The following is a 13,639-nucleotide window of genomic DNA, read 5'->3' on the forward strand; positions in this document are numbered from 1 at the left end:
CAAGGCTGCTTTTAGTACTTTCTACAGGTGCGACCTTGGGCAAATTATTTTGCCTCTCTGGTTCTCGGTTTTTTCATCTGTAAAACAAGATGCTGGGATGGATGATTTCTAAGATCTCTTCTAGCTCTAAATCTTATGAGCCTGTAGTGGGCAGGTGCCCAGCATAACCTGGTAGTGAAAATCAGCACCATGATGTGGACAGAGCCTTATGGTGGGTAGAGATGAGAAGGATGTCCAGAGGCAGGAGATGACAGCTTTCTCGTCCTGGGAGAGCTCCCAGGAGGTTGGGTGTTGAGATTAGAAGAAGCAACATATGCCCACAGAATGATTCAGTGAGGCTTACTAAGCATGCATGGACGAGTGAATATATATTTGATGATAGCTGATTAGCTAGTTCTGATTTATTTGTGCAAGTAAGGTTTTAATTTGAGCTGATTTTTCTCTAGCCTCCTCAGTATCTTAGGCAACCTCCCATGACCCTGCCATTTTGAGCTCAGAGACTGTAGACTCATTTAATAGTTACCTGAATTAGGAAGGTCAATATATATTTAAAAAAAAAATCATATCAAGGAAAAAAATCAAGGAAGATTTTTCCTTTTTTTGTTTTAGATAATTGAAAGCTAACTGCATATAAATGTTGAAGGGAGGTGGACAAGATGGAGTGTTGTAGGCTGGATTATTTAGTACAGTTAGGTTGCACTGCCAGCTGAATGTCTGGATCCAGAGTACTAATTAATGGATCAATGTAAATTGGGATGGATGTCTCTAGTAGGATTTCACAGGACTCTATCCTTTGGCTCTCTCTCTGTCTCTCTGTCTCTCTGTCTCTGTCTCTTTCTCTCTTTCTCTGTCTCATTTTTGACAGTGATTTGGATGAGGGCAACAATGGCACACATATATTTTTTGCTGGACCATTGGCTTGAGGAAACAAGATGAAATGTAGTAGGAATAAATACAAAATCCTGCGTTTAGGTCAAAGCAAAATCAACTGTTCCAGTATAGGATGGGGAAGATGCAGTTGGACAGTAGTTAGTTATGAAAAAAGACCTGTAGACTTCAAACTCAGTAAGAGTCATCATGGTGGCCAAAATTACTAATGAAATCTTAGGGTCCATTGGTAGAAGTTCAGCGTTTGGAACAATGAGGGACTCTTTTTAATGTAAAAAAAAAAATTTCCAGGATCACTACGTGATAGCAATTGGGTTATATCAGTATTTGTTGATTGAGAAAATAAATGAATTCAATAATGCTTTTAAATAAATGTATATTCTCTTCACGACCACATATACATTTGAAAAATAGTAAGATGATTATTTGAGAGGCATTATTCTGTCCGCAGAAGGTATGTTTGCTCATTTGTTGTATTGAATAATGCTGCATATTTTGTTGGTATTAAAGAAAGATAAGAATAACCATGCTTGGTGTGGATATGCATTTGTGGAGACTTTGCAATAATTCTTCAGGCTCTGAGGGATCAGAATTTGCAACTCGTCCAGAAGCTGCAACTACTTAATCATAACAATAGCTAACATGTATATAGTGCTTACTATGTGTCAGGCACTGTGCTAAGCGCTTTACAAATATTATCTCATTTGATCCTCACGACAACCCATTTTACAGATGACGAAACTGAGCCAAATAGAAGTTAAGTGACTTGCCCAGGGTCACACAGCTAGTAAATGTCTGAGGCATTTTCATGTTTGAGCGTTTCACGTTTGAATTCAGGTCTTCCTGACTCCAGGCGTGGTGCTTTCTCCACTACGCCACCTAGCGGTCTCTAATGATAATAGCTAGCATTGATGTAATGCTTTGGTTTGCAAAGTGCTTTACAAATATTATCTCATTTGATCCTCAAGATAGGTGCCATTATTATTCCCATTCTATAGATAAGGGAAGTGAATCAGAGAGTAAGGCCGCTAGGTGCAGTGGATAGAATGCCAAGCTTGTAGTCAGTAAGATCTGAGTTCATGTTCGGCTTTAGACACTTATTAGCTTTGTGACCCAGGGCAAGTCACTTATACTCTGTTTGCCTTAGTTTCTTCTGGAGATAATAATAATACCTACCTCCCAGGGTTGTTGTGAGGATCAAATGAAATAATATTTATAAAGTGCTTAGTGCATAGTAAGTGCTATATAAATGTTAGCTATTATTGTTATTGTTATTATTATTATTATTATTATTATTACCTAGGGTCAGACTGCTAGTAAGTGCCGATGGCTGGATTTGAACTTAGGTCTTCTTGACTTGAGTTCTAATTGTTTAAATTTTTTCCATTTTGGGCAACACATGGATGATACAGAGTAGGGTTTTTAATATTTTTGGTATCCTGGATCCCTTTGTATTCCAACTCCATCAGTTCTTTCTCTGGAGGTGGATAGCATTTTTCATCATGGGTCCTTTGGAATTACTTTGGATCATTGTGTTGATCAGAATAGCTATATTATTTACAGTCAATCATCATATAATATTGTAATATTGCTATTACTGTGTAGGATGTTCTGGTTCTACTCATTTCACTTTGCATGAGTTCATATAAGTCTTCCCAGGTTTTTCTGAAAACATCTTGCTCATCATTTTCTTTTTCTTTTTTTTTCCTTTTGGAGGTACTCAGGGTGTCACACAGCTAGTAAGTGTCTAAAGCTGAATTTGAACTCAGGTCCTCCTGACTCCAGGGCTGGTGCTCTATCCACTGTGCCAACCTAACTGGCCCTTGTTTGTCAGTTCTTAAAGCATAACAGTATTCCATCATAATCATATACCCCAACTTATTCAGCCATTCCCCAATTTATGGGTGTGCCCTCAATTTCCAATTCTTTGCCACCACAAAAAAATAAATATATAAAATATAAATATTTTTGTGCATATAGGTCCTTTTCCTTTTCCTTTGATCTCTTTGGGATACAGACCTGGTAGTGGTATTGCTGGGTCAAAGTTTGATAGCCCTGTGGGCATAGTTCCGAATTGCTCTTCAGAATGGTTGGATCAATTCACAACTCCACCAATAGTGCACTAGTGTCCCAATTTTTCCACATCCCCTCCAACATCTGTCGTTTCCTTTTTCTGTCCTAGCCAATCTGGTAGGTATGAGTTGATGCCACAGAGTTGTTTTAATTTGCATTTCCCTAACCAATAATGATTTAGAACATTTTTTAACATGACTAGAGATAGCTTTGATTTCCTTTTCTGAAAATTGCCTGTTCACATCCTTTGAGCATTTATCAATTGGGGAATGACTTGTATTCTTATAAATTTGACTAAATTCTCTATATAGTTGAGAAATGAGGCCTTTATCATAAAAACTTGCTGTAAAATTTCCCCTCCAGTTTTCCCTGCATTAGTTTTGTTTGTACAACCTCTCTTTTAATTTCATGTAATCAAAATGATCCATTTTACTTCCCATGATTGGTCATAAATTTTTCCTTTATCCATAGATCTGACAGGTAAAATTTTCCATGCTCCCCTAATTTGCTTGTGATATCACCTTTTATGTCCTACTCATGTACCCATTTTGCCATTATCTTGGTGTATGGTGTGAGATGTTTGTCTATACCTGGTTTCTGGCATATTGTTTTCCAGTTTTCCTAGCAGTTTTTGTCAGGTAGTGAGTTCTTGTCCCCGAAGCCTGGATCTTTGTGTTTGTCAAATACTAGATTACTATGTTCACTTACTACTGTGTATTGTGTACCTAATCTGTTCCACTGATCCATCACTCTATTTCTGAGCCAATACCAGATGGTTTTGATGATTAAGTTTGAGGGGCAGCTAGGTGGTGCAGTGGATAGAGCACCAGCCCTGGATTCAGGAGGACCTGAGTTCAAATCTGGCCTTAGACACATAACACTTACTAGCTGTGTGACCTTGGGCGAGTCACTTAACCCCATTGCCTCACCCCCCAAAAAAAATACAGTTTGAGATCTGGTACTACTAATCCACCTTCCTTCATATTTTTTTTTTCGTTGAATCCCTTGATATTCTTTGACCTTTTGTTCTTCCAGATGAATTTTATTGTTTTTTTTCTGCTCTATAAAATAATTTTTTGGTAGCTTGATTGGTGTGACACTGAAAAAGTACATTAATTTAGGTCGAATTGTCATTTTTGTTATATTGACTCAGCCTACCCGTGAGCAATTAATATTTCTCCAGTTGTTTAGATCTGACTTTATTTGTATGAAAAGTGTTTTGTAATTGTGTTCATATAGTTCCTGGGTTTGTCTTGGCAGGTAGACTCCCCCAAACCCGCTACTTTTGAAGCTTCCCACCACATATTTATAAATTGTTAAGAAGGGTTTTTTTTAATGACATCAAACCTTGCAACTTTCATCCATATTGCTCTTGGTTTTCTTCTTTGGGGCTAAACGAGCAAGTCAATTATTACCTTGGATTTTTTTGGGGGGGTCTTAATCTGGGGTCTATGAATTTTTTTTTGGTTAGGCGATGGGGTGAAGTGACTTGCCCGGGGTTACACAGTTAGTAAGTGTCAAGTGTCTGAGGCCAGATTTGAACTCGGGTCTTCCTGAATCCAGGCTGGTGCTCTATCCACTGTGCCATCTAGCTGCCCCCTCTGAATTTATTTTTAAAAAACATTTTGATAGCTATATTTCATTATGGTTGGTTTATTTTTGGAATCCTGTGTATTTTATTTTGTGCATTTAAAAACACTATTCATGAGAAAGGATCCATAGGCGTCATCAGACTGCCAAAGTGATCTGTTATGCCTGAGAACAGTCCTCCCTTCCCTGCACAGGGGAAAGGGAAAAATGTGAAGTGTTGGAAACAGCAGTGGAGGGTGGGGTGGGGGTGGCCTATGGGAAACTCTGAGCCTGGAGCAAATAACGTGGTGGGAAGAAGGTGATCTGGTGGTTTTGGATATCTGTGTGTGTAGTGAGGTCAGACAATAGAGCCTTTCTGTATTTGTCCCTAGGACTGTAAGGACGGCACTGCCAACTGTATTGTTTACAGCTGTCCACTCTACAGCTTTGACCGGGAGGCTGTGCTCCATGTCTGGGGCCGCCTATGGAACAGCACTTTCCTGGAGGTAAAGGGTACTGGGTGTCAAGGGTACCCGAGCTTCCCCTCTCTCTGTGGCATCTTTGAACCTCCCAAGTTGTTTGGTACTTCTGCACCTCTGGGCCTGCCTTCTCTGCCTTCCTCATCTCAGCCCCAAACACTGTTACAGCTCAGGATAAGAGCAGGGGTAGGAACAGGTGACCTTAGAGCAGCAAAGCTACTTTCCTCTACCAGAGGCTACCTCATTTTTTCCTGCTCTGTTAGAAACTCAGACAGTTGTTTTCACTGGGCTGGCTTTCACTTGAACTGTGGATTAATTTAAAGACCTCTGAAACCTTGGAAAACTGTTTATTTTTCGTCTGTGCACATCCTACCTTGAACATAGTAGGTATTTTAATAACTACCATTGTTGAATTGTATGGAACTTCTGGGAGATTAGGAGATGGGACCCTAGAGAGGCATGGGAGTTTAGATACAGTGTGTGTGTGTGTGTGTGTGTGTGTGTGTGTATGTGTGTGTGTGTGTGTGTGTGTGTGTAGGGAGAGGTGTCATTGGACTCTGTCCTCTCTGTCCTCCAATTCCAGGAATACACAGAAGTGAAGTCCCTGGATCTGATTGTCCGAGCCAATATCACTGTCAAGTCATCTGTACAGAATCTGAAGTTCAGAGATTTCTCTACAGAGGTGATGCCCAGGGCTTGGAAGTGGGAGGAGAACAGTTTCTTGCTTCCTGTCTTTACCTCTCCCCTTCTTCCCCCTGCCATTTGGTTAACTGTTCTCTTTGCAGATCCCTGTGGCTGTGTACCTAGACCCCATGGCTGTGGTGGCTGGCGGGGTCCCTTGGTGGGTCATCTTCCTGGCTGTGCTGGCTGGCATCCTGGTGCTGGCTCTGCTGGTTCTTCTCATGTGGAAGGTGAGAATGAGGCTGGGGACAGGTCAGCAAGCCTGGTGGCCCTGATGGGCTCCCAGACCCCGGGGAAGTCTGAGGGTACTTAGAAACACATGAGGCACACATGGAAAATGAGCTTAGAACTCCCCCCCCCGCCCCCCCGCCCAGTCAAGGGACGGACAGAGAATCCTCTGTAGGAGGGACTGAACACAGAATCACACGTATGAAGGTAAAAGAGACACACATGTTGATGAAGACTCATGCCTGTCTGACCTCATCCACACTAAAGCTCTGATGGGCTTTTGGAATGGTCTGGAACTTTTTGGAGAAGATAAAACTTGTCTGATGAGGGTGACCCCTCATAAAGTCAACCCTGGGACTTCTACCCCCTGTTCCCATTGAAACTTGCAGGAATCCTATGGAACTATGTGACTCTCTCAGACAAACAGAATATTCCAGGGATTCTAGAAATGCCAGCCCCCTTGCTCCCTCCATCCCCCTCCCCACCCTTGGACCTTCCCATCCCTTTTCTCTCTTGACCCTCTCCTCCTCCAATACTCCAGTGTGGTTTCTTTCATCGGAGCAGCCAAGGCCTGTACTTTACCACCAATTATCACCAGGCCCATCTGGCTGTGCAGCCTTCAGCCGCAGACCAAGGGGGCCCAGGCACTGTGGGGTAATAGAACTTTGTGTGTATGTGTGCACATATCCCTGGGGGGAGGGCGGTCCCTTCAGCATTCAGGGGCCACGAGTGTGCAAAGGGAAACGAGGAGGCAGGAGTGTGTGTGTGAGCCTGCAAGAGTTGGGAGGGAAGGACCTTGCCTGAGTGTGGAAGGGTGAGTATATACAGCTTTGGGGATGGTGGAATAAGTGTGCATAAACCTGGAAAGTGTGAGCATGTGGGAGATTTGGGAGATAACATGCATGTATGTTCCAGGAGGCATGAGTGTATAGGGGTGAGTGTGAGCTAGCCTGTGGAGGGGTGGCACAGGATTGTGGGAGTTTGAGCATGTGGTTTGGTCCCCAGCTGCTGTATACAAGGGTCACGATTCTGGTTAGTCTCAGGATTCTCTGTCCCATTTGCAAGTCTGAGAACGTGTAGGGTCTACAAATGTGCTGCATATAAGCCCACGTGGTATGGTGTAGTGGGCAGTGTTAGGCTTGGAGTCAGGAGGTCTAGTTTTAAGACCAGTGTGACCACTGTATCTTTTTGAGTCTCAACCTCTCCATCTGTAAAATGCGGGTACAAGATTGACACTCCCTTCTTCATTGGCTAGTGGAGAGAAAATAACCTTGTAACCTTAATGTGCTATAGAAGTATGAGTGTACCAGCGAGCCTGAAAAGGGGTCCAGTGGAGCCATTCAGGCACATGTAAGGGGCCCAAGTGCAGGTATAATGGGCCAGCCTCAGTAGGAGGCATAGAGGGGTAAGTATACAAGTGATGGGAAATTCCTGAGTGGGACACCCCAGCCGGAGAAGTAGACAGGAGTCAGTCTGTGTGAGAAATAGCCTCAGCCACTGGCAGAGGAAAGAGGATCATGATGTCTTACCATGGGGCCCCTGGTGTCGAGGAAGGTGAGAATTCTAATTATTATAATAACTAGCATTTATACAGCACTTTAAGGTTTGTAAAACGCCTTACAAATATTCTCTCGTTTTATCCATAATAACAATCCTGGGAGGTAGGTGCTATTATCATCCCCATTTTACAGATGGAAAAATAGGCAAATAGAGGCGAAGTAGCTTGTCCAGGGTCACACATAGTTAGTGTCTGAGGCTGAATTTGAACTCTCATCTTCCTGACTCTAGGCCTAGAGCTCTGTGCACTCAGCTACTTAGCTTCCTATGGCTATAGCACAGGAACTTCCCTAACCTCACCTTTCTTTCTCTATCTCTGGCTCCTCACCCTAATCTCAGATCCCTTTGACCCATGGAGAAGGAAGAACTCTGAGAGAATGCTTCCTTGGCCCATGTATACTCAGACCAGACAGTACTTATATCTGTTTTGCCAGTTAATATTTGTGGGCCTGTATTGATTGTGGTCTGTCCTCTCTTGCTCCTGCTATAATTGAAACACGTGTACCTTTCCTCTGCCCTGAGGAAGGAGAGGGGGTGCTGCCCACTGGAGCAGGGTGTCTATGCCCCTGGGGCCATGGTTTTTCTAACCTTTTACTTCTGGGGATCTTCCTTTAGGTGGGATTCTTCAAGCGGGCACGGTACCCCGAGGCCACAGTACCCCAATACCACGCGGTAAAGATACCCCGTGAGGACCGGCAGCAATTCAAGGAGGAGAAGACAGGAACCATCTTGAGGAACAACTGGGGCAGCCCCCGGAGAGAGAGTACTGATGGACATCCTATCCTGGGTCCTGATGGACACTCGGAACTGAGAACCAGTGGACATCCGGACCTGGGAAGTGCCTAGCTCAGCTCTTCACTTCTCCCTGGCATGGCTCTGCCACTTACCTTCTCTCTGATCCTAAAGCCAGTCTGCCTCCCTCCATCTTCCTAGAGATGCCTCCTTAACGTGGGGAGTATGGATGCAGAGAGAGTGGTTGTCCACAGAGCAGGCTTACCCAAGGGGTCCAGGATCACTGACTCTCCCCCTGCCTTGCTGATCTCTCTCCCTTCTCTCCCTTCATCATCCTATCCTCCTTGGTTCTGGGAACTTATGGAGGCAGTATCCAGGAGAGAGGAAGCAGGACCACCTTGTCAAGGATATCTTGACTTAGATGGGGAGAGAGAAAGAATCATGGTTCTCTTTACTTCTGATAATTCTTGAAAAACCAAATCCCTAGTGCCTCCCTGGAAGTGCCTTAGCCCTAGTAGGAAGGAGGGGGAGAGGCTGCCTCTGGGACTCACCCCTAAACCCTAGATCCCACTTTTCTGGGCTGTCTCAGTGGCTTTTGTCTATTTATTAAAAAATATTTAAGTACCATACAAAGGGCCCCCTTTACTTGCCCCATGCCCCCCGATATTGTTGGCCTAGTTCTTTGCTCCTATATTTTCCACATCACCCTGGGTGTGGGGTGGAATTGACAGATCAATCCAGCGATTTCTGGACACAGGCTTTATTAGGGAGATAGGGGAGAGATGACATGAGTAAGGTTGGGGCTGGGGAGAGGAGAGGAAATCTGGGTGGGAGGAAGGAAGATTGAAATAGCAGCCTGGAGAGAGGAGAGGAAGATGAAAGAGAGGAGAGAGAGGGGAGAGAAGAAGAAAGGAGAGAGATATGTATAGATAGGTCTACACTTCATTATAGGGATCAGTTCCTGAAGAACTGATCAGATGAAGAGGCGCAGAGGTCTTGAGGTCGAGCCGCAGGAGGGATTATTGGGAGGGGGTGTTGAAGAGGACCAGGGGGCTTGGTGAGATAGCAGCAGAGAGGGAAGGAGAAGTGAGGAGGCCCAGTTAAGGAAGGAGAAACGGGAAGTGAGCATAGAGAATGAAAGGTCATGGCATCTCCTTCTGTGGGGTCCTCTCTGTAAGACAGAGAACAGGCCAGGTGGGCAAAGAGAGGCACAGAATAATCCAGTTGGTCGCTTGGTGCCCTAAGATCATTTCACAGCCAGTCCCATGATGTGGGGACCAATCGGTAGCCACTTGGTGGGAGGGGGTTGCCATTCTAGTTGTAGTTCAGAAAACTTGGCTCTCTCCAGCTCTTTCCAGGTCTCCCTGGTGAGATAGCAGCCATCGCCAATGTGCTTCCAAGTGGGCTCGGCCACCTGCTGCCACATCAAGGCCCAACTTCCAGGGGGCTCAGCCACATGTTCCCAAAAAAAGAAGATGCCTCCCTTTGTCAGGGAGGGGAATAGTTACAAAGTCACTCAGGGGTGGGCCTTTTTCAACTCCTCCACCCCCCCAACCCCAGGTGTTTTTTAAAATGAGGACTATAACCTTTGGGAAAGATAGGGTAGAGTCAGAGACTTTTTTTCCCTTTAGTCCTTTCTAGTCCTCCTCCTCCTCCACCCACCTCCCTCCCCTGAGTCAAAGTCCTTGCTCCTTGTAATTCACAAATATTTGAATGGTAGGTATATCTGCGGACATAGTGGGAAGGCCCCTGCCTCTGCCCAGCCAGAGGTCTTAGTTTGTAATCTTGGTTCTGCCATGAATTCGCTTGAGTAAATTTCTTAACCACTTGGTGTCTTAGTTTTTTCATCCAAGAATTCTGATTCTTCAAATATTTACTAAGTGCCTACCACGTACAAGGTACTGTAGTGGTAGGAGCCAATGAAAACAACCCCATACAATACGTTCGCAGATGAGCAAATACAAGACAGAGGGTGAAGGAATAAAGGGAGAGATCTGACAAAGAGTTCTATGAAAATCTGAGGAGGAAGAGAGCATCAGGAATTGGGGGGAACCAGAGGAGACCATGGAAATGGCAGCCCATGACCTAAGTGCCTTAACATTCTCAAAGAATGATAAGGATTTGGAAGAGGAGGAGGAGGGAATAAGGTCAAGCATGATGGGGGAGGGAGGGGTCAGTTTGTGGAGGTTATCGGGCTGGAGATGGTGTGTTGAGTTTGGTAGAATAGCTGGGATAATGGTTCAACCTCATCTGGTGTATTGTGTTTGGTTCAGATCTCCACATTTTAGGAAGGATTCAAAACCTTGTCAATTGAAGAAACTGGGCTGTAGGGATGCTTAACCTGCAGAAGATACTTGTGGGGTGTGGGTAGGAGGTGACATAGCTGTTTTCAAATATTTGAAGGGCCATCTTGCCTAAGATGCATTAGAGAGGTAGAAATGCACGGGAGACAGACTGCTAGGGTTGGGGTCAGGATATTTTGATTCAAATTATTGTTATTCAGTCGTTTTTCAGTCATGTCTGACTCTTTGTGCCCCCATTTGGGGTTTTCTTGGCAAATATACTGGAGTGGTTTGCCATTTCCTTATCTAGCTCATTTGACAGACTAGGAAACTGAAGCAAACAGGGTTAAGTGACTTGCCCAGGGACACAGAACCAGTAAGTGTCTGGGGCCAGATTTGAACTTGGGAAGATGAGTCTTCCTGACTCCAGGCCTAGCACTCTATGTGCTGCACCACCTCCTGGGTTCAAATACCTGGGTTCAAAGCCTCAGAAATTTATTAGTTTGTGTGAAGGTGGACAAGACACTTCTCAGGACTTAATTTTCCTTATCTGTAAAAGAGGAATCAAAATGTTTATACTATCTCCTCACAGGGGTGGTTGTGAGGAGTAGACTTTGCAAACCTCACAATGATATATGAACACGAGATTAATATTATTAGGCTTAATTTGTGTGACTTCAGAAGACCAAACTAATAGGTGAAAATAGGTGAAAGTTATGGAAAGGTTCTATATAAGGAAAAACTTGCTAATCCCCAGAACTCTCCCCAGATATTTGGACTTTCTTGTGAGTTACTGAGTTGCTCATCCCCGGAAGTAGAAACTGTATGAATACTTGTTGAGGATATTTTAAAGTTATTTGTGCCTTGGATGGGGAGGGGGTGTGTGGTCATTTCCTCAAAATGTCATGTTTAATGAACACCTGAGGAACCAGGATTGGTAGAAATCCTGAAACACTCAGGTCCCTTTTAACACTGAGATTTTGTGATTATAACATCCACCCTACCCTCTTTGCAGGCTGTCGGGAAGGTCAAATAAGCTCATAATTCAGAAAGTACTTTGGCAGATTAAGAGTTATGCAAATGCGAGAGCTTATGACAGAGGGGCCAAGTTTTTAATTATAGTTAAGTTTATTGAGGTACTATTTCTTCCACACAGACCCTTGGGGCAGATGTTCTTTTTCTTTCCTCTGCCCCCATCTCCCCCTTTAGTTCAGTGACAATCCCTTCAGTTCTGTGGGAGTCTGGTACCTGGGACCCACATTATATTCCTCTAATTCCTCAGGGGCTTACCAGGATATGAAAAGAACTCAGGACCTAGAGTCAGGAGACCTGTGTTTGAGTGTTGACTCAAACCCGTTCAGTAACACAGTTACCTGTGTAACTGAACAAATCACTCTCTCTGAAACTCAGTTTCCTTGTCTGTAAAAAGGGCATCACTGTACTTGTAAATCTATTTTGTGGGCTTGTGTGGAAAACACTGAAAACCTTAAAACTCTTTTTAAATATGAGCTATTATTATTATTATTATTTTATTATGCAAGTCACTTTGATTCTCAGTCTATAAAATGAGAGGATTGACTCACTCATCAATAAGGTATTTTTCAACTCTAAATCTTTCATCTTATGATGATACTCAGAGTGACACCCAGTCCTTCTCAGCAGTGAAGCCGTTTGGTCCCCTTGTAATTGGGATTTGGACTATTGGGGCTGGGAAGAGGAGGTTGTAGGAACCCTTGATGGGCGGTGGGGATTGTCGTAGGATGAAAGGTTTCCTTTTGTTCAGGCTTACCCCATCCTTTGTTCCAGCTGACCTAATGAGAGACAGTGAGTAGCCTGGCTTGACCAGGAGTAAGTCACTTAATCTCTCTATATCGGCTTCCCCTTCTGTAAAACGAGGGAGTTGGATCTGAGGACATGTAAGCTCTTATGCCCTAAGCACACCGGACTGTGTGCCCCATCCCCATTATTTTCTAAGAGTTGATATCAGGACATCCAACCTAGTCTTTAGGGCCTTACCTCACCACTCCTGGAAAATTGTATTCAAATAAATATTTTGGGTTTTTCAAAACACCAAGTAAGGACCTCCTCCCTGACCTTTGTAGTTTCTGGTCCCCAAAGCACAAGGATCTCATGATAGCACAGGACTGGGTAACTACCCTGCTTCCTTCAAGATGGCCTTGCTCCTCTGATTCCATTATCTCTAGAAATAAGGACTTTGTTATCATTGACCTAATTTCCCTGCACCTCTGCAGTCTCAGGGCCTTTTCTCATCACTCACTTCATGGCCCTCACACCCATGCCCGTAGCCATCTTACTCACCGGCCTTAGCACCCTCTGGACTTCCTGTAGGACCTTCTTTGGGCTCTGGACTGTGCACAGGACCAGGGTGCAGACCACCACATCCATGGATTCATCAGCCACTTGCCTCATGTCCTCTCCTGGAGCCACTAGAAACTCTTCATATTGAAGGTGCTTGTTTTTGGTCATACTCTCCATCAGGAACTTCTTAAAGTGGGGGTTGGGATCTATGCAGGTGACCCTGCAGCCGGCTGGGTAGAACTCAAAGTTGGCACCCGTGCCGCAGCCGAGTTCTAGCAAAGTCACCTTCCTAGAGGCTCCAGCCAACTTCTTTATCTGGCTAAAGAGTTCCCGTTTCTTACCCCCTATCTTCTGGTTGGCCCTGGGAGTCAGCGTCGCCATGAAATAGGGAAAGTACTTACTCCATATAGGTTGCCAGTAGCCGAATAGGGCAAGCAGGTGAAGGGGCAGAGTCAGAATACACAGGACCGTCTGGAGAACAAAAATCAGGATACCCATAGTGGGGTCCTGTGTGAGCTCTCTGTTGCTCTGTGAGTAGATTTCTTCTTTCAGCCTGGCACTATTTAAACTCCTAAACTCTTGTCTCTATTTCCACTATAATGTTTGTTTATGGTTTGAACTTTACTCTCTGTTTACAGGGCCTCATTCCCTAAACAACAGAACTAAATGGACCATGGGAGTGAGATGGGGAAAGAGGTGGAGTTTAGTTGGAATTCTTCCAGAAGGCAATAGGCTCCCCTCCTTCCCCCCCCTTTTTAAAAAAATAATACTTTTCCACATTGGGGGAAGGGGGCCTGGTCTGAGGCCTTGAACACTGTTCAGTGGCCTGAT

At 44.3% G+C, this 13,639-nt stretch overlaps 2 protein-coding genes across 5 annotated transcripts in view; one reads left to right on the plus strand and one right to left on the minus strand.

Annotated features, from left to right (window-relative positions):
- Window positions 1-8,854, plus strand: part of ITGA7 (integrin subunit alpha 7) — a 29,349-nt gene extending 20,495 nt beyond the window's left edge. For all 4 annotated transcript variants that reach the window (XM_027855086.1, XM_027855083.1, XM_027855084.1 and 1 more), the window contains 4 exons: window positions 4,923-5,036; window positions 5,593-5,691; window positions 5,795-5,920; window positions 8,091-8,854. In XM_027855086.1, the coding sequence (XP_027710887.1) occupies window positions 4,923-5,036; window positions 5,593-5,691; window positions 5,795-5,920; window positions 8,091-8,321 (570 nt within the window). In that variant the 3' untranslated portion in view covers window positions 8,322-8,854. The remainder of the gene's footprint in view (window positions 1-4,922; window positions 5,037-5,592; window positions 5,692-5,794; window positions 5,921-8,090) is intronic.
- A 97-nt stretch (window positions 8,855-8,951) lies between these two features.
- On the minus strand, window positions 8,952-13,431 carry METTL7B (methyltransferase like 7B). Its single transcript, XM_027855087.1, has 2 exons — window positions 12,809-13,431; window positions 8,952-9,690 (listed from the first exon to the last, which is right to left on the minus strand). The coding sequence occupies exons 1-2, from the start codon at window positions 13,304-13,306 to the stop codon at window positions 9,454-9,456; spliced, it is 735 nt and encodes a 244-aa protein (XP_027710888.1). The 5' UTR covers window positions 13,307-13,431; the 3' UTR covers window positions 8,952-9,453.
- Window positions 13,432-13,639: the final 208 nt, after the last annotated feature.

The sequence above is a fragment of the Vombatus ursinus genome, unplaced genomic scaffold (genome assembly GCF_900497805.2).
Source record: "Vombatus ursinus unplaced genomic scaffold, bare-nosed wombat genome assembly UNPS02010769.1, whole genome shotgun sequence".
NCBI classification, from domain to species: domain Eukaryota; kingdom Metazoa; phylum Chordata; class Mammalia; order Diprotodontia; family Vombatidae; genus Vombatus; species Vombatus ursinus.